At 41.3% G+C, this 18,790-nt stretch overlaps 1 protein-coding gene and 1 long non-coding RNA gene across 8 annotated transcripts in view; one reads left to right on the forward strand and one right to left on the reverse strand.

The window, feature by feature from the left end:
- LOC123755905 (inverted formin-2) overlaps positions 1-18,790 on the forward strand; it is a 71,726-nt gene that overhangs the window by 32,061 nt on the left and 20,875 nt on the right. For all 3 annotated transcript variants that reach the window (XM_045738845.2, XM_069300179.1, XM_069300178.1), the window contains 7 exons: positions 1,008-1,103; positions 2,378-2,591; positions 4,448-4,563; positions 5,133-5,292; positions 9,917-10,089; positions 10,979-11,058; positions 16,311-17,790. In XM_045738845.2, coding sequence (XP_045594801.2) covers positions 1,008-1,103; positions 2,378-2,591; positions 4,448-4,563; positions 5,133-5,292; positions 9,917-10,089; positions 10,979-11,058; positions 16,311-17,790 — 2,319 coding nt within the window. The remainder of the gene's footprint in view (positions 1-1,007; positions 1,104-2,377; positions 2,592-4,447; positions 4,564-5,132; positions 5,293-9,916; positions 10,090-10,978; positions 11,059-16,310; positions 17,791-18,790) is intronic.
- Positions 1-18,790, reverse strand: part of LOC123755906 (uncharacterized) — a 52,084-nt gene that overhangs the window by 3,396 nt on the left and 29,898 nt on the right. For 4 of the 5 annotated variants that reach the window (XR_011221996.1, XR_006772588.2, XR_011221994.1 and 1 more), the window contains one exon: positions 10,945-11,042. The exons of the other annotated variant lie outside the window; for it this stretch is intronic. This is a non-coding gene — a long non-coding RNA (uncharacterized lncRNA). The remainder of the gene's footprint in view (positions 1-10,944; positions 11,043-18,790) is intronic. 5 annotated transcript variants of the gene reach the window in all.

Consider the following 18,790-nt stretch of genomic DNA (forward strand, 5'->3'; position numbering starts at 1 on the left):
CCAGGCAACGTGGGGGCCACCCCCCTGTCCAGGTCACCTGAATAGGGCAAGTCATGGCACGTGAAGTCTGCAGGTACAAAATAAGGGTATACAATCGGCGTGCATATATAACCATTTTTACATTAAGAGAACGGAGGGAAAGCATAACAAATATAACCTGATAAGTAACGTGAATAAACTGCAAGAGCCTAGCGTGAATACTGTAACCACTGAGGAAACTAAGCTGCAAAGCTAAGCATAAACTACTGTAACTACCGATGAAACTAGGCAAAAATGCAGGGCCAGGAGACGTGAAGCTAAAATAAGGGCCCGCGAATACTGCAAATAGCACATCCTGTCTGACTTTACTTAATAATTCTTAGGAACTCTGCAAATAGCACATCCTGGCTGACTTTACTTAATAATTTACTTAGTAACTCTGCAACTAGCACTGCCTGTCTGACTTTACTTAATAAATTACTTGGTAACTCTGCAAATAGCACATCCTGGCTGTCTTTACTTGACGTAAGGCAGGGTAAAAGTGGGCAAGCATACTGGACACAGCAACGCAAAAATAAACATGCGAGGGCATGTTTTGCGAGGGCAGCGGCGAGGGCAGGCGGAGTGAGGCAGAGCCCCAGTGTGCGCCCGTATTTATACAGGCCCCAAACTGCCCGCGCAACGCCGCGGGACGCGCTGCGCAATTGTTTCTTTCTCCCCCGCCAGAAAAATCCCCGCTTGCGATCAAGCAGTGACCATCTCTGAATGCATCTCCAATTTAGAATCAATAAGTTATTGTGGAGTAATATATCTCTGCTTAGTATCTAAATTTAAACGGCATTCCACTCCTTTTAACATAAAATAAAGTAGGTGATACTAGACACTGGACAAACAGTGATTTAAAAGGCACTTTAGTCCATAGTTGAACTTTGCACTGTATCTTGCTTCTTTTCAATTGCACAGAAGCGTATCTTGTATTTGTATGTTATCAATTAATGCAGCTTCCTCGGGTCTCCTCATAATTTTAGGGCAACCTGGCCAACTGGGACCCGGAGACCTGCGTCACACTGCTGCGTATCCCCAGTGTCTCCAACTACTCTGGTCTCAAGAAACTTATGGAAGTGGTAAGTCTGTCAGTACTCAATGCATCAAAATATGAGACGCACATTCAACTTTTTCACAGCTTAAAGCAATTTTAATTTAACCCAATCCACGCATAATAATTTATTTATTTTATTTTATTTATTTATGCATATACAGGAAGGTACATTGGGAATGTGAGACTACATAGTATGGTAATTACAGTCTTGTAAAGCCACTAGTACGCGCAGCGTTTCGGGCAGGTCCTTAATCTAAGAAAATTTTAAGTAGGTAAATACTTGCAAAATTTATAGAAAAAAAAAGATAATAGTTACATGGAATGAAAAAAAGATGAGATAATGAAGATAATGGAAAGTGAAGGCGTTTTGGCCCACACTGGACCCTTATCAAGTCGTGACAAGGAAGAGTGGGACTTGATAAGGGGGTCCAGGATGGACCGAAATGTATAAGGGGTCCAGGATGAACAGCGACGACCTTGCTGCTTACAAGTAGGCTTGCAAGCCCTGATGGTTTGTGCACAATTCCTTCCCTCAGTTTTCTTCCAGCTCCTTGTCCTATCCCTCCCAGCTCCGTGTCCTATCCCTCCCAGCTCCGTGTCCTATCCCTCCCAGCTCCGTGTCCTATCCCTCCCAGCTCCGTGTCCTATCCCTCCCAGCTCCGTGTCCTATCCCTCCCAGCTCCGTGTCCTATCCCTCCCAGCTCCGTGTCCTATCCCTCCCAGCTCCGTGTCCTATCCCTCCCAGCTCCGTGTCCTATCCCTCCCAGCTCCGTGTCCTATCCCTCCCAGCTCCGTGTCCTATCCCTCCCAGCTCCGTGTCCTATCCCTCCCAGCTCCGTGTCCTATCCCTCCCAGCACCCTGTCCTATCCCTCCCAGCACCCTGTCCTATCCCTCCCAGCTCCCTGTCCTATCCCTCTCAGCTCCCTGTCCTATCCCTCTCAGCTCCCTGTCCTATCCCTCTCAGCTCCCTGTCCTATCCCTCCCAGCTCCCTGTCCTATCCCTCCCAGCTCCCTGTCCTATCCCTCCCAGCTCCCTGTCCTATCCCTCCCAGCTCCGTGTCCTATCCCTCCCAGCTCCGTGTCCTATCCCTCCCAGCTCCCTGTCCTATCCCTCCCAAGTGCTATATCTGTATAGTCATATACTGGCAAAGGGCTTGCTCTCGATAATTACGTTACATAGCTTTCGTTTTATGTCATACATGTGAGGCGAGTTATTTGTTTCACCCATATAATTGTGACGTTATCTAAAAGCTTAACTTATTTGTTTAGAGATTTATATGCCGACCTTTTAATTTCAGGCAAGTAAAGAATGGCTGGAAGACTTCTTGAATTTGGATGGTTTAGGAGTCTTGTTTGAATCCTTGGAGCGCCTGAGTGATCGACGCTTCAGCTCCATTGCAGATGCTTTGCTGCAACTTGAATGTGTACTGTGTGTCAAGGCTGTCATGAACTCCAAGACGGGGCTAGAGTACATCATCAACAGTGATAATTACACACGGAAACTTGCTAAGGGTAAGTGCTCTCTGGCAAGTTGCTGAGGGGTAGGTGCTCTCTGGCAAGTTGCTGAGGGGTAGGTGCTCTCTGGCAAGTTGCTGAGGGGTAGGTGCCCTCTGGCAAGTTGCTGAGGGGTAGGTGCCCTCTGGCAAGTTGCTGAGGGGAAGGTGCTCTCTGGCAAGTTGCCGAGGGGTAGGTGCCCTCTGGCAAGTTGTCGAGAGGTAGGTGCTCTCTGGCAAGTTGTCGAGGGGTAGGTGCCCTCTGGCAAGTTGCCGAGGGGTAGGTGCTCTCTGGCAAGTTGCTGAGGGGAAGGTGCTCTCTGGCAAGTTGCCGAGGGGTAGGTGCTCTGTGGCAAGTTGCTGAGGGGTAGGTGCTCTCTGGCAAGTTGCTGAGGGGTAGGTGCCCTCTGGCAAGTTGCTGAGGGGTAGGTGCCCTCTGGCAAGTTGCTGAGGGGTAGGTGCCCTCTGGCAAGTTGCTGAGGGGTAGGTGCCCTCTGGGAAGTTGCCGAGGGGTAGGTGCCCTCTGGGAAGTTGCCGAGGGGTAGGTGCCCTCTGGGAAGTTGCCGAGGGGTAGGTGCCCTCTGGGAAGTTGCCGAGGGGTAGGTGCCCTCTGGGAAGTTGCCGAGGGGTAGGTGCCCTCTGGGAAGTTGCCGAGGGGTAGGTGCCCTCTGGGAAGTTGCCGAGGGGTAGGTGCCCTCTGGGAAGTTGCCGAGGGGTAGGTGCCCTCTGGGAAGTTGCCGAGGGGTAGGTGCCCTCTGGGAAGTTGCCGAGGGGTAGGTGCCCTCTGGGAAGTTGCCGAGGGGTAGGTGCCCTCTGGCAAGTTGCCGAGGGGTAGGTGCCCTCTGGGAAGTTGCCGAGGGGTAGGTGCCCTCTGGCAAGTTGCCGAGGGGTAGGTGCCCTCTGGGAAGTTGCCGAGGGGTAGGTGCCCTCTGGCAAGTTGCCGAGGGGTAGGTGCCCTCTGGCAAGTTGCCGAGGGGTAGGTACCCTCTGGCAAGTTGCCGAGGGGTAGGTGCCCTCTGGCAAGTTGCCGAGGGGTAGGTGCCCTCTGGCAAGTTGCCGAGGGGTAGGTGCCCTCTGGCAAGTTGCCGAGGGGTAGGTGCCCTCTGGCAAGTTGCCGAGGGGTAGGTGCCCTCTGGCAAGTTGCCGAGGGGTAGGTGCCCTCTGGCAAGTTGCCGAGGGGTAGGTGCTCTCTGGCAAGTTGCTGGGGGTAAACACTCCCAGGCAACTTCATGTATGGTTTAGAAGTGTTTCAGCACCTGATGTTTGTTTAATATGGGTGGAAAGTTAACAAATAGATCTCCAAATTAATATCCACATATTTCTTTCCATTTCAGCTGAAATTATGAGCTTGTTATACTGTATTAACATTGGTTAATATGCAATCCTTTTTTAAGCACTGTAATGTTAAATGTTGAACATTGTACTTAACATGGATGGTTAGGAGCTTTTTCAGGAACACAAAGCTTACTAGAGTGTAATGGAACAAATTTCTGGGAAGTAAAATAGATGTGGGATCACTGGATTGTTTCAAGAATAGGTTAGACCTATATATTGAAAGAGTTTGGGCAGATGTAAATAAGAGTTCCTTCATATGGGCCAGTAAGGGCCATGTCATGAGGATCAGCAGGCCTTCTGCAGCTTTAACATTTTTATCAGTATAAATGGGGTCCTTTGACACGCCACAGGCTTCCTGTCCTCATCGAGGCCACTAGAGCGTTGGTGGCTATTCTTGTTGACTACATGTTGAAGGTTCTGGGGATCTATAACACCACGGCCCAGTTTCCGACCAGGCCTCCTGGATTTCTCAGGCAAATTCAGGTTATGTTCTTATGTGATATCTCAAACTTGATCAATAATGGTGAAGTACTTCCACAGCGCTGGACTCTCGCAACATGCTGGTGAAGAAACAAGTGTTTGAGCTGCTGTCTGCATTGTGCGTGTATTCAGAGAAAGGCCACGCTCTGGCTCTCGACTCCCTCAATAATTATAAAGTAAGCATGTTTTGGTAGTATAAATAGTTAAAGTATAAAAAATTTAATATCATAATAGGGAAACAGAAGTTTATGAAATGTAAGGACAGCATTATGTTGATTAGTCGGATATTTTTTTCATTTTCAGTCTATATATACAAATATAATCATTGTCACAATTTGAAGAGTGTCCAGGATGGACTGAACCAGTTTCACTTTCATTTCATATTATATATATATCAGCTAGGTTATTTGTTTCACCCACATTATGACTTGTTCTCTGAATATTAATTGTCTTGTTATACTTTTTCTGTACTTTTATATAATGAAAATGAGAGGCCAGTCCAGCAGTCAGCTATAATTTGGCTTAATATACTGTATATGCTCTTTAGTGCTTTTTCACACAATTAGATAACGTAAGCAATAATTCTGATTTTAGATCTTAGCTTTTATCTTGTACTTCTCTTATTTGATTATTATATACTGTAATATAAAACCATTTTTGATGCCTACTATTAGTTTGCATTTCACCCTTGGAAACTACCTTGATGATTAATTTTTCTTTTGTCTAATTTCTGATCCTGTTACAGGTATTGAAAACCAAACGATACCGGTTTACGTTGGTTGTCCAGGAGATTCGTAATGCAGAGGTCTCGGACTACCAAACGACACTAGTAGCCTTTGTTAATTGTCTTGTACTTGGTGTCAGCCATTTGCAGGCACGTGTTGCCATTAGAAATGAGTTTATTGGTGAGTATTCTCTTGCCCATTTTGAGAACTACTGTATAAAAAGATTTTGTACCATTAACATTTCTTTGAACTTCTATATTTTTCTATAGCACAGTAGCATACGTCATTGGTTCACAGTCGAGAGCACACTTCCTTTCACCTCGTGTCTCTGTTCACCTAGCGGTAAATACCCAGTAGGTACCAAGGAGTTAGAGAATTGTTGTGGTTTGCATCCTGGGAAAGGTTGGTAGTTGGTCTCAACTCTAGAGGGGGACCATGATGAACCAAAGTACAGGCTTCCTGTCCCCGATAATTGGATATACTCTACAGAGTATGGATGTTAGTGGATATCATACTGGCTTAGTTGCCCAAGTAAATAGTCCCAGGTTTGAATCTAATGCTGTTAAAGATAGTTTCTGAAATAATCCACAGCTATATCTGCAACAGCTTGTAAATATGTAAGTTCACAATTATCCAGACAAATGTAAGAGATATCGTTTTCCTGCCCAATTTGGTCTGGTTATGCAGACAATGAGTCACATAAGCATGGCTGAAGATATGATGTCCAAACCACACATCATAAAATGAAAAAGCAACATCATTCACCAGTCTCCGTGGTGTAGTGGTAAGACACTCGCCTGGCGTTCTGCGAGCGCTTTGTCATGAGTTCGTATCCTGGCCAGGGAGGATTTACTGGGCGCAAATCCTTAACTGTAGCCTCTGTTTAACTCAACAGTAAAATGTGTACTTGGTTGTAAAAAAGATTCTTCACGGCGGGGATCGTATTCCAGGGACCTGCCCGAAACGCTATGTGTACTAGTGGCTGTACAAGAATGTAACAACTCTTGTATATATCTTAAAAAAAAAAAAAAAAAATCAGTCGCTCCTGGACCATTATCAATTCATGTAATGGTCTGGTTAGTGACTCCAGTCTTGAATTAACTAATCTCTTAATGTCTTTCCAGTCTCTTTACTGAAGATAGGGAGTAACTGGGCTTTGTTGGGAGTCTAGTTTTTGCAATTGTTTTAATATGTTTGAAGCCTTGGAAAGTCAGATGAAATGGTTAATTACAATAAATAAACAAATTGCAGTTGGATAAGTAGTTACTTTAAATGGTATGCTGCCACATTTAATATAAATGCCAAGATGTACTGGAAAATTAAAGTGCAAATGATAAACAGTGAGTCAAGTACGAGGGCAAAACTTTAATGCAACCAATGCTTAGTAAGGTCAGTGATTATTGAATTTATCTGAGGGATACTAACACTTTACAGGTTAATGGATAAGATCCCATTATTGTATGCAATAACAGATGAAATCTGAACAGTACTGAAGTAGACTGGGCAGGTACTTAAAATATAACAATAAAGTGAAATGGGTAGGTAAAGCCACTTAGAGGTATATTATACAAGTGAGGCAATGGTGTGTGGCACAGTGGGTTATGTCCTTGACTCACAGTTGAGGATCCTAGGTTCGATCCCTCAGGGAGGAACAGAAATAGTTGGCATGTTTATTGTCACTTGATATCTTTGTTCACCTAGCAGTCAAGTTAAGCAACTGTTGTAGGTAGCATCTTAGGGAAGGTCAGTAGTTCAACCTAGGAGGAACATGGCCCCAGTATAAACATTCTGTCCCCGACAAAGGGGAACTAATAAAAATACAGTACTGTACTCTACCTATTAAGTAACCACGGTAATCTGATATTCTATTTTTTATAAGTAAAACATTGTTATATTTGTTATCATTACAGGGTCCCAGTAGTACAGTTGGGTTTGTTCTCAATTCACAATTGGGAATTCTGGATTCAAATCCTGGGTGGGACACAAATGGTTGGGTGCATTTCCTATCACCTGATGACCTGTTCACCTAGAAGTAAATACTGTAGGTACCCTTGGGTCAGTCAGCTTGTTGTGGGGTTGCATCCTGGGAAGGGTCAGTACTGTACTGTAATTCAACCCTGGAGGAGACCTTGATATAATTGTATAATAATATATTAATAATTATAATAATTGTATATAATTATACAGTTTATTATTGATAATATTTGTTATTATCTGAGCTGGGAATATAAGGAAGGACAGTACAATGTTATATATAAAAACACACAATGTAGCCTCCACAATGCACACTGTTGCCTGGTAACTAAACTTCAGTTTCAGAAGTACATTTGGGTTTGTTCTTGACTCACTATTGGGAATCCCAGGTTTGATCCTCAGGCAGGACAGAATTGGTTGGGCACGTTTCCTTTCACCTAATGCCTCTGCTTGCCTAGCAGTAAATAGGTAGTACCCTGGAGTTACTGTAGTGTAACTGTTGTGAGGTTGCATCCTGGGGAAGGTCAATTCAACCTGGGGGGGGTCATCCTTATAAGCATAATGTATGCCCGTGTGTGTGTATGTAATTACAGGATGAGAGCTACTCTCATGGTGTCCCATCTTCTCGGTACTCTTTGTCATATAAAGCTTTGAAACTACAGACGGTTGTGGCCTCCACCACCTTCTTGCTTAATTTGGTCCAACCGTCGACCACTTTACTAGAAAATAAAATTTTCTAATATCTTTTCGGCATCTCTGTTTTCTTAGCATGAATTTGTTTCCTCTTAGTTCGTAAAGTTGCTGGTTTCAGGAATTCCTCTTTGTCAATTTGGTCTATCCCTGTTAGTATTTTGCAAGTACTGTAGTGATCATATCACCTCTTTTATTTTCTAGTTTCGGCATGTTTAACGCCTCTAGTCTCTCCTCGTAACTCTTATTTTTCAGTTCCAGAAGCCATTTTGTGGCATGCTGCTGCACCTTTTCCAGTTCATTTATGTGCTTCTTAAGATTTGGGCACCATACAACTACCTATTCCAATTTTGGTCTCACAAAAGTCATGAACAGTTTCTTTAGTACACGTATTTCACCATCCATATACAGTGATACCTCAGCTTACGAATTTAATCCGTTCCCAAAGATGGTTCGTAACCCGAAAATTCGTAAACCGAAGCAAATTTTCCCATAAGAAATAATATAAATTGAATTAATCCATTCCACACTGCCAAAAATATTAACTTTAAAGTAAATTTTATACCTCATTCGCCCAAATCTTTAGTACTAAAATATGTGCAAGTTATTGTTTACCTTTGTTAATGACTGTTGTTGGCAGATGGAAGACGGTGAAGAGGGGAGGAGAGGTGTTAGTGTTTGGAAGGGAAGTCCCCTTACATTATAACATCAGGCAATGATGACTTCTCTGGGGTACTCTTTCTGGTATGTTTTGCCTGCATACCATTAGGACTTGCTTGTGGCTCACTGCTTGTTTTTCTCACTTAAAATCCAATCATAGAGGCTTGTTTTTCCCTATGTTGTAACACTTGTCTGTAGTGAGGCATCACAGTGTCATTCAAAAAGTTAAGGCAACGGTCTACTACAGCTTGCTCTGGGCGAGTCGACAAAGTTTGCATTTCAACAAAACAGTTTGCATTTCTTCAACAAAAATTTGCATTTTTTCCCACAGTCTTCATCATTTCCTAATTATTGAGGAAGGGACATTCTGTACTGCCTCCTCCTTCCCTAAAGACATTTCCTCAGAATTGTGTTCGTTTCGTGATTGTTGATACGCCTTTTGCCACTTTAGCACTCATAATGTCCTTTTTCTTAGCAACTACAGTGCATAACATTGACATAGATTTGCTGTACTGCCTAGCTAGTTCAACAACCCGTGTACCATTTCATGTTTACGAATGATCTCTCTTTCCTCTATGGTCATCCTCACATGTGTTTTCTTGGATTGAACCTTACCACTGGCTTTCTTGGGACCCATGGTGAGATATATAATAATAACTATCATGTTCAAATACCCAAAAATCTGGAAAACGCTGAAATTCTTTACAAAGAATTCAAGGGCGATTGTCACTAGGTGGGAGGCACTGGTAAACTGAGGCGCGGTCGCTTTGCCACCACACGCTAGGTCGGCCATACGAGTATCAACAAGCTACATTATCCGAGGTAAAGTTTGTAACCTGATTCAGATTTTACGAAGAAATTGGGCTCATAATCTGAAAAGTTCGTAAAGAGGGGCATTTGTAAGCCGAGGTTTCACTGTACAGTAATTAAAAGCAATGCATATGCTCCTTTCATAATGGTCTTTGTGTTCCTCTGGTGATAGCTTACTATCCAAAACCACCACGAGGTCTCATTTGCTACTTGACACTCAAAGATATTTTATCTAGATCAATTTGAAGGGCATTGCAATCATCTGCATCTCCTATCTTCCCCAGTACCTTAGCATCATCTGCAAACATGTTCACATAATTCTGTATTCCTTCTGGTAGATTGTTTATGGAGACAATGAACAATACTTGTGCAAGAACTGAACCCTGTGGTACTCCGCTAGTAACACTCCTCCAGTCAGATACATTGTCTCTGACGTTCTGTACGTACATATGTACACATACTCACTAGCTGCCTATCCCTGAAAAAATTAATTATTAATAAACAAGTTACTATCAAAAGTTTAATCATCCTATAGATGGCTGACAAAAAGCATACTTCAATCAAGAAAAGTATGTGCAAGATGGAATAATATAAAAATTTAACCTGTTAACTTTAAGAAAACTATCTTTAATTTTCATTTTCAGTAACGAAACTTTTTATTGTTGGCCAGGGTTGGATTTCTTGAATATACTTCAAGATTTGCATAAAGTAGAGGATGATCAGTTGTCTCTACAGTTATCAGTATTCGAAGATAGTTATGAAGAAGACCAGGAGCAGCTATATGGAGATGAGGGTCAACTTAACATCAACCACTACGATGCTTTTAATACCCTCTTCACTAAGGTAAAATAATGTAATGCTGTTTAATGCTAACCTCGACTATTGTTGGTAATTTTGAAGTAAAAAGAATTGTAAATGCATGCAAAAGGCCAAGTAACTAAAGAATGGTATTCATTCTTGAATTATATTGAAATTATGTCAACAATACATTGCCTAATGTAGACCTATTGTCTGGCTTAGTTATTGCAAATTCTAATTACAGTATTATTATTACTGTATTATTATTTCTTAAAATGTCATCCACATTTTAATAACAATAAACATTTCAGTCACCTGAGCTCTAGGAGACAAACCACAGACCCCACGCTTGTGAGGCAGAAGCTCTATCCACTCGGCTGATAGAGCTTCTACCTCACATGCATGGGGTCTGTAGTTCGAGTCTCCTAGAACCCAGGTGAATGAAATTATTTATTGTTATTATTATTATTATTATTGTTAAACACACAATTTTGCCTTGTTGAACAGCAGTATTATTGCAGTATTTGTCTCCAGTTGCTCATGAAAGCATTACCATGTGAAGAAAGCAAAACAGGTGCCCTTTCTCAGAAGGCCTTCTTCATACCTTGTGATGCCATTGTGGAATTTCATTACATTCAATGCTAGAATTTTACAGCTAATGACAAGCCCCCCCCCCCCCATCAGCAGCTCTCTTAGCTTTTGACACTGTCCACCCTTATGATACTGAAATTACATTAAGGTATTGATGATGTTTCTTTCCATAGGTACAAATACATTTTCAAAAAATGTCCTTAGGCACTCCAAATAAGCAAGTAGCATAGAGCATGCATTGATCAGAGTTCAGTCACATGACCAATAAAACTTCATACTGTACTATGAAATCCAAACTGTTATACTAACAAGTATAATAATAATAATCTTATCTGTGATGCAGATCCGAGACACGCCACACTCGCTCCTGCTGTTGGCATTGATTCATAACCTCACTCAACTTGATCCTGACAAAGAAGACAGGTGGGTTCATTATTATTTTAACATTTTAGGTTAAATCATATTTTCTCCCATCTGTGCTTGCATTACTTTTGGGTTTACACATGTACATATACACTTACCTGTTTGTACTTAATTGCTAGTACTGTAATTGTGTATTGTCCTAATAGTACCTGCTACCTATTATATTGTGTGAAAATGTCTCTTAACCCATTCACTGTTCTTAATCACAATATGCAATTTCTTCCCGTGCTCCATTCACCATAAGCACTTTTTCTCCCCATTTTATTCGATGACAATTTTTATTAAATAAAATAAAATAAAATAAAATTTTATTCTAATTTTAGACATGTTCACCTTGATGTAGTACTTTTAGACAGTTTTTAGTTTAGTTCGTTTATTATACACCCCATACCCATCTTGTGGGCAGTAGTGGAAAGGGTTACAGAGGCACATAATGGGCTCAGGGACTGAACTCCACAATTAGAAATAAATAAATAAAATAAATGTTTATTTAGGTAAGGTACATACATACAAGAGATTTTACAAAGATTGATGGATTTATAGATAGAGCTAGTACATACAATGCCTAAAGCCACTATTACGCAAAGCGTTTCGGGCATGAAAAACATTAATGACTAAAGCTTAATACTAATTGAGCATAAAGAATAAAATGTGTTGAAAGCAAATAAAAATAGAGATAAAAAAGGGGGGAACATGGCTGAAAAAGCAGCACAGATACAATTAGGTCGACAAACAGCGTTGTTTAAATAAAAACAGACATGGGTTGACAATAGGTAGGTTACAGGGAATTTATTAGGTAGTGCTTTGTTTTTATTTTAAACTGATTGAGAGAGGTACAGTCTTTAACATGGTTGGGAATTCATTTAGCTAAGCAAGTTATTTTAGATAGCTGCACAGTTTAAGGGTTAAATATAGTTACCCATGAGTTTACTTACCATGGGTAGCCTGGCTAGCCCATCACCTTGGCCATCATTTGTAATTACCCAAGTGTAATTACCCGAATATAGTTACAGGATGAGAACTATGCTCGTGGCGTCCTAACTTCCCAGTATGCTTTATCACATAGCACTCTGACACTACTGACAGTTTTGGCATCCACCACAACCTCACTTAACTTGTTCCAACTGTTTACCACTACAGTATTGGCAAAGGGGAACTTTCTAATGATTTTTTATCAGCTTTTTTTCGTTAGCTTGAGTTTATGAACTTGTTCTTGAAGATCTAGGCTTCAAGCATTCTTCTTTGTTAGTTTTGTCGATTCTTGTTGCTACTTTTTATGTAGTGATGATATCGCCTATTTTTTCTTTTCTGGCTTTCATATATTTAACACCTGTAACCTTTCCTCATAGCTGTTGTTTTTCAATTCCAGAAGCCATTTAGTTGAACGTCTTTGCACTTTTTCCAGTTTAATGATGTGCTTCTCAAGCTAAGGGCACCATAAAACTGCTGCATATTCCAATTTTTATCTCATGAAGATCATGAACAATTTCTTCAATATTTTGCTTCTATGTATTTTAAAAAGAGATTCTGAAGTTGAAAAGTGTAGCATAGGTTCATTGTACAATATTCATTATGTGGTCCTCTTTAAGTGACAGTTTTCTGTCCAGGACTACTAGATATTTTTGTTTGTGAGAGTTCTTTAACCCTTAAGCTGCTAAAGGGTCCTTAAAGCCTCTTCACATAATTTGTATGTTATGTGTGGCCTATTTTCTTCTATTCCATATTCCATAACATGACATTTATTCACATTAAATTCCATCAGCCAAGTATTGTTCCTATACTTATTTTGTCCAGGTCATTTTGAAGGATGTAACAATCATCTAAGTGTCTTACCTTCCCTATTAGTTTGGTATAATCAGCAAACATGTTCATATAGGTTCTGTATTCCTTCTGATAGATTGTATACAGTATAGACAATGAACATTACTTGTGCTAGAACTGAACCCCTGTGGTAGACCACTTGTAATATTTCTTCAGTCTGATACATTGCCTCTGATTACTGCCTTCATTTTTCTGTTAAAAAAAAAATTCACATCAAAAGTCTCTGTCACTCTTCCAGTGTAACCCATGCCTAGCTGTCCATCTAACTTTCTCTAAAATATTGAGTGACTTTCTTTACAGTGCATAGCCCCAGGCTTAATTACTATTAAATTATTTCCTTGCAAGGACATATTAGTGCATGATGTAAGCAAACAAGTGATCCCACCACACGGATGAGCCCAGCGCATGAGTGAGCCTGCTGCACAGGTGAGCCCGGCGCACGGTAGAGCCCATTGCACGGTGGAGCCCGCCGCACGGGTGAGCCCGCCGCACGGGTGAGCCCGCCGCACGGGTGAGCCCGCCGCACGGGTGAGCCCGCCGCACGGGTGAACCCGCCACATGGGTGAGCCCCAGAAATTATAAGGAGCTGTTAGGTCAGGTGTTCGTCAGGCACCTTGCTAACTGCCTTGGGAATAAAACTTAGGATCTCTTGGTTTTAAACCAACTTCACTGATCACTGCACTATAGGACCCTGTATACTCTATATATCTAAAATTTGAAATTGAAATGCTAATCCTGACTTCAAATTTGTTTTAAGAGGACAGCAACAGATCTCACAAACAGCACACAAGAAAATATGTATGTTCCCAGAGCCAGATTTTGCCAATGCAGAAATGCCAAAGCAGAAAATGTCATGCAAATTGAGGGCATGTTCCAGTAACAGCACTACCATGGGTGGTGTGGGAGTGTGTGTATTGGTTTAGCAATATCATGGGAGGTTTGGAGGAGTTTATTCAGGTGCAGTGTGCATGTGCGCGCGCACACCCACACCCAAACCCACACACACGCACACACTTTTCTATGCTCCAGTACACACAAGTGCTCACATAACTTTCATTTAATGACTAGTAACGTAGCAAGCTGGGGGGGGAGGAAGCAGATGAGTAAGACCATCCTGTGATAGTCCACTACCTGCCACAGACTAGTTTTGCCGATTCCCTAGTGTTGATAGACTACATAAACTATTTAAAGATGTGATTAAGAAATAATGATGCTGTTAATACATAGGAAACTGGTATACATTCAGACAAAATATTTCAAGTTCTGCAAGATATTAGATTCAAGTATCTTGGATTTGTGTGTGAACTGGCACATTAATTGATAAAAGATAAATTTAAAAATTTTCATAGAAGTTTACTACTGTAGATCAAACTGCAAGTCTTAAGTGTTTGCGAGTGCACAACTTAACCAGAAATCATGCTATTATGGTGGCCTGTTCCAGAGGACTTTAATGAGGCTGTGCAAAATTATGAAAATATAAATACAAGTTAAAGCCTAAATAATATATGGCAACAGGCCATTTGTTTGCTTGCATGAATTTTGTACAAACTAAAATGGTTTCTGGTGAGAACTATTTAATGTGTTAGGTGAAGATAGTGATAAATGTCTTTAATTGAATTCTGTTCCAAAATGACAGTAAACCTGCAGTGAGTAATTATGATTTTCACTTCTGAGTTAAGACTTGAAAATCTCTATTGAATCATGGATGAGGTGATAGACTTTACTTTTTTATTGTGTTTGCAATTAAAAGCAGCCAGCAGAGCTTGGTCTGCCCCTCTATAAGAGGTAATAAAGATTTGAACATTCTTGTTCGTGTTCTGTAAATGTGAGCATTGTTGAAGTGCTAGTTTAGGTCACTTGAGTGATCACCACTTCTGTGAGTGTACAACCTCACTCCAGGAATTAGAGCAGTTGATGGTAGTGGTGGCAGCAGAAGTACAGCATCACTACCCATGACACTCCATAGAATTCGGTACTGTTTAATGATTTTTGCACCCAAACTGTTCAATGCACTATTTGATGGGTACTATAAAAATTAAGAAAACAATGTTGGTTATTTGTTAATTATAAGTGTGATGTATATACTTTTGCCTTGTGGATTTATTGGTTTATGACAAAAAGGGTTGACCCCAATATGTAACCTTGTGGTATCCCACTCGCCACATTTCTCCAGTCCGATTCATTTCCATTCGAAAAGGGAAGGGAACTATCAGGAGAAAGCACCAAGCCATTACAACTACAGTACATACCATTTGCAAGTAATCAGAATAAGGATTCGGGATGGGAGGAAATAAATGGTGCCCAATTACTTAGATGGTCAGGGAATTAGCACAAACCTGTTACTCAACCGTCCAGCCCAGACGACCCTTTGCTTTCTTTGTTTTAGCCATTGTTTCATCCATTCTAGTATTCTACTATTTGTTCCATGTGCTTGAATTTTCCTTGCCAGTCTTTCATGTGGTACTTTATTAAAGGCTTTAGTGAAGTCCTTGTGTACTACATCTACTGGATGTCCCTTGTCTGAATAACTGGCTATTTCAAATGTGAGCAGGCTTGTAAGGCAGGCTTTATTTTTAACAAAACCATGTTGCATTGATTTTGCTGTATTGTTCACAGTGAGATGGTGAATGATTTCCTCCCTTAGGATTCTCTCCATGAGCTTCCAGATGGGCAAAGTCAAGCTGATTGGATGGTAGTTTTCTGCTGAGCTCTTTCTGCTTTGTTTGAAAATTGGAGTAACATTTGCATATTTCCAAACCGGGAAAATTATCCCCTTAGTCCAGAGATTTTCTGAAAAGGAATTTCAGTGATATACACAGTTCATCTGCCAATTCTTTTCTGATTTGTATAGAATTCCATCCACATCTTCGGCTTTTGAATCTTATATATTTACAATTTACAGTAGCAGCAAAACACGAGAATGTTTTATTTTGGATAAGAAAATGTGAGTGAAATTTGTTATATGATGTTAGATATTTTTTTAGTTTCTCACTTAAGATAGTTGGGAGAAGAACAGTTCGTAATCACATTTGGGAGAACATTTCACAATTTAGGACCATTAATTTGCATATACGATAGTTTGTCCTTTTGGTTGAATCTTACTCTAGGAAGGTCAGAGAAGTAAATGCAGTACAGGCTTCCTGCCCCCAACAGTGGAATTAATTATTATTACTCTTTTTTCTCTTCTCTAGCAACGTTACCCCTTCCCTTCCCTTTCCTTCCCTTTTGGCATATCTTTTACTACTGGCTTACTCTTTTCTCACACCTCATTGATATGCTTTTAAATTTCTGATATAATCACATTAATGTGATTTCCCTGTATTTTGGTATAAAATATTTTCTTTTGAAAATACTTGGTGCAATGTAAATAAGAGAATTTTGTAATTTATTTGGATTTTATTTATTTTATTTTGTGACAATTGTTTTTGCAGCGATGCTGTATGGTCATTACTGGATCGTGTTGGTGCTCGTGCTGTAGAGGGGACCTTGACTCTCACTTGGGCAGAATCCGTGGCATCGTCCCAAGATTTTACCCGCAGTGTTGCCACCCAGACACTCTCCCGTCATGCCACTCGCACGCACTTGTCTCCAAGTGTTAACCACGTGTTACCTGAGGGATTTGAGGCACGCCCTTTCCCATCATCTAGCCTTCCTGCCAAGGATGATGGTAGTGGTGGAGAAACATTAAAACCTTCGTTAAGGAATGATATTGCCAATAACACTCGAGAGGAATCGGAAATAACCTCGGCTGATTTTCCTGATAATTGCTGCAGACAGACAGATTTACTTGTTGTAGGAAATAATGATCTAAAGTCTTCACTACCTCTTTCTCATCATCTTCCTCCCTGTCATGGAGGGCCTCCTGCACCACCACCTCCAGGATATACAGGACCACCACCACCACCTCCTTCCCCTCCTTCAATATATGCAGGACCTCCAGCACCACCACTTCCAGGATTGGGAGGTATACCTCCTCCACCACCCCCTCTAGGATTGGGAGGTATACCTCCACCACCACCCCCTCCACCCCCTCTAGGATTGGGAGGTATACCACCACCACCACCCCTTCCAGGATTGGGAGGTATACCACCACCACCACCCCTTCCAGGATTGGGAGGTATACCACCACCACCCCCACCACCTCCAGTATTGGGAGGTATACCACCACCACCACCCCCACCACCTCCAGTATTGGGAGCTATACCAGTAGCACCACCACCCCCTCCAGGATGGGGAGGTATACCAGCACCGCCTCCACTTCCAGGAGGTCCAGCACCCCCTCCAGGATGGGGAGGAATACCACCACCCCCTCCACCTCCAGGATGGGGAGGTATACCAGTACCACCACCACCTCCAGGACATCCACCACCCCCACCACCACTTCCTCCAGGATGTGGGGGTCCACCCCCACCACCACCTCCCCCAGGATTTAGTGGGCCTCCACCTCCACCTCCTGCTCCTGGCCTTCGTAATCCACTTCTTAGCTCTATGTCCTTACCAAATTACTCAACTTCACGTGCTGCCAATGCATTCTACAACACACTACCAAAACCACGCTCAAAAATGAAACATCTTAATTGGATCAAAGTAAACAATAATATAAACAACAATTCCTTATGGAAAAGCGTAAATAAAGACCTGCTTGAAACTCCTCCGTCATCATTAAATTATGGGCAGATTGAGGAGCTATTTTGCCAGGTAAATAAACCACAAGCTACAAAGGTGACCAAAAAACAGTCTACAGATGTGGCATTGCTGGATCCCAAGAAATCCTTGAATGTTAACATTTTTTTGAAACAGTTTAAAATATCTCATGCCGAGGTTGCCTCACTCATTCATGACTGCAAGAGTTCAGAAATTGGCTCGGAAAGGCTCCGGGGATTCCTCAGAATACTTCCCGAGGAAGGAGAGGTAAGATACCGTCCTAGTGTTTTGTTGGTTGAAGGAAATAATATTTGAAGTGTAGAAATTGATAATATTAATGAAATTTAATAATTTAAAAAGCCTGCTATCTTAAACTCTTTTGTATCAGGATGTCAAGGAATAGGTATTGCATTATTATTAGTAGTAGTAGTAATAGTATTTATTAATAATATTGTTAATATTATTTACCAAGGTACCTTTAGTTTGCATATCAGACCTTGATTACAGTACAATATTGTTTGAATTAGCTTACAAACAAATTAAGGAACATTGAATTATGTTTTATTTAGCAAAATATTTATGCTTGTTAAGGTGGGATATTTGCATTGTACTATATATTAATAAAAAAACACAAAGCTTCATTAGCACAGGATGCTGTTCCATGTATATGCTCTCTTCAATATTTCGCACACACAATTAATATTACTGGAAGCCAATTAGATAACCAATGGTTAGGTTGTTTGAGTAGTAACTGAACTAGTAACTGGCTAGACCCAACTTACTGTCACACGTCGTCCACTGTGAGAAAGGGATGAAATGTATTAGTGTTATTGCTACCCAGTTTTAATAAAGGAACCACACTGTTAAGGCTGCTACTAGTTCCCTACTTGGTGAGGAATCCACAGTAAGCAGTAGTGCCAGCATATATATTGGCAATATTCCCAAATACTAAAGTACATACAGTGAACCCTTGACTTAAGACTGCCTCTAATTACGAATTTTTCGAGTTACGACCTAAATTTCATCGGAAAATGAGACGTAACTTACGACCGTGTCCTTGACTAACGACCTTTGTTGATACACGTTTGTGTCGACCGAGTGCGTGGTTCCTGGTGGCACGGGCCGACCAGCCTCAGTTTACCAGAGCCGCCCGCTTAGTGACAATTGCGCTTGTAAAGTATTCCATTATTCTAGTGCTTTTTTATTTTTAAACATAAAACTAATTATTATATATCACACCATGGGTCCCAACAAAGTCAGTGGTAAG

Source organism: Procambarus clarkii, chromosome 43 (assembly GCF_040958095.1).
Source record: "Procambarus clarkii isolate CNS0578487 chromosome 43, FALCON_Pclarkii_2.0, whole genome shotgun sequence".
Classification (NCBI taxonomy): domain Eukaryota; kingdom Metazoa; phylum Arthropoda; class Malacostraca; order Decapoda; family Cambaridae; genus Procambarus; species Procambarus clarkii.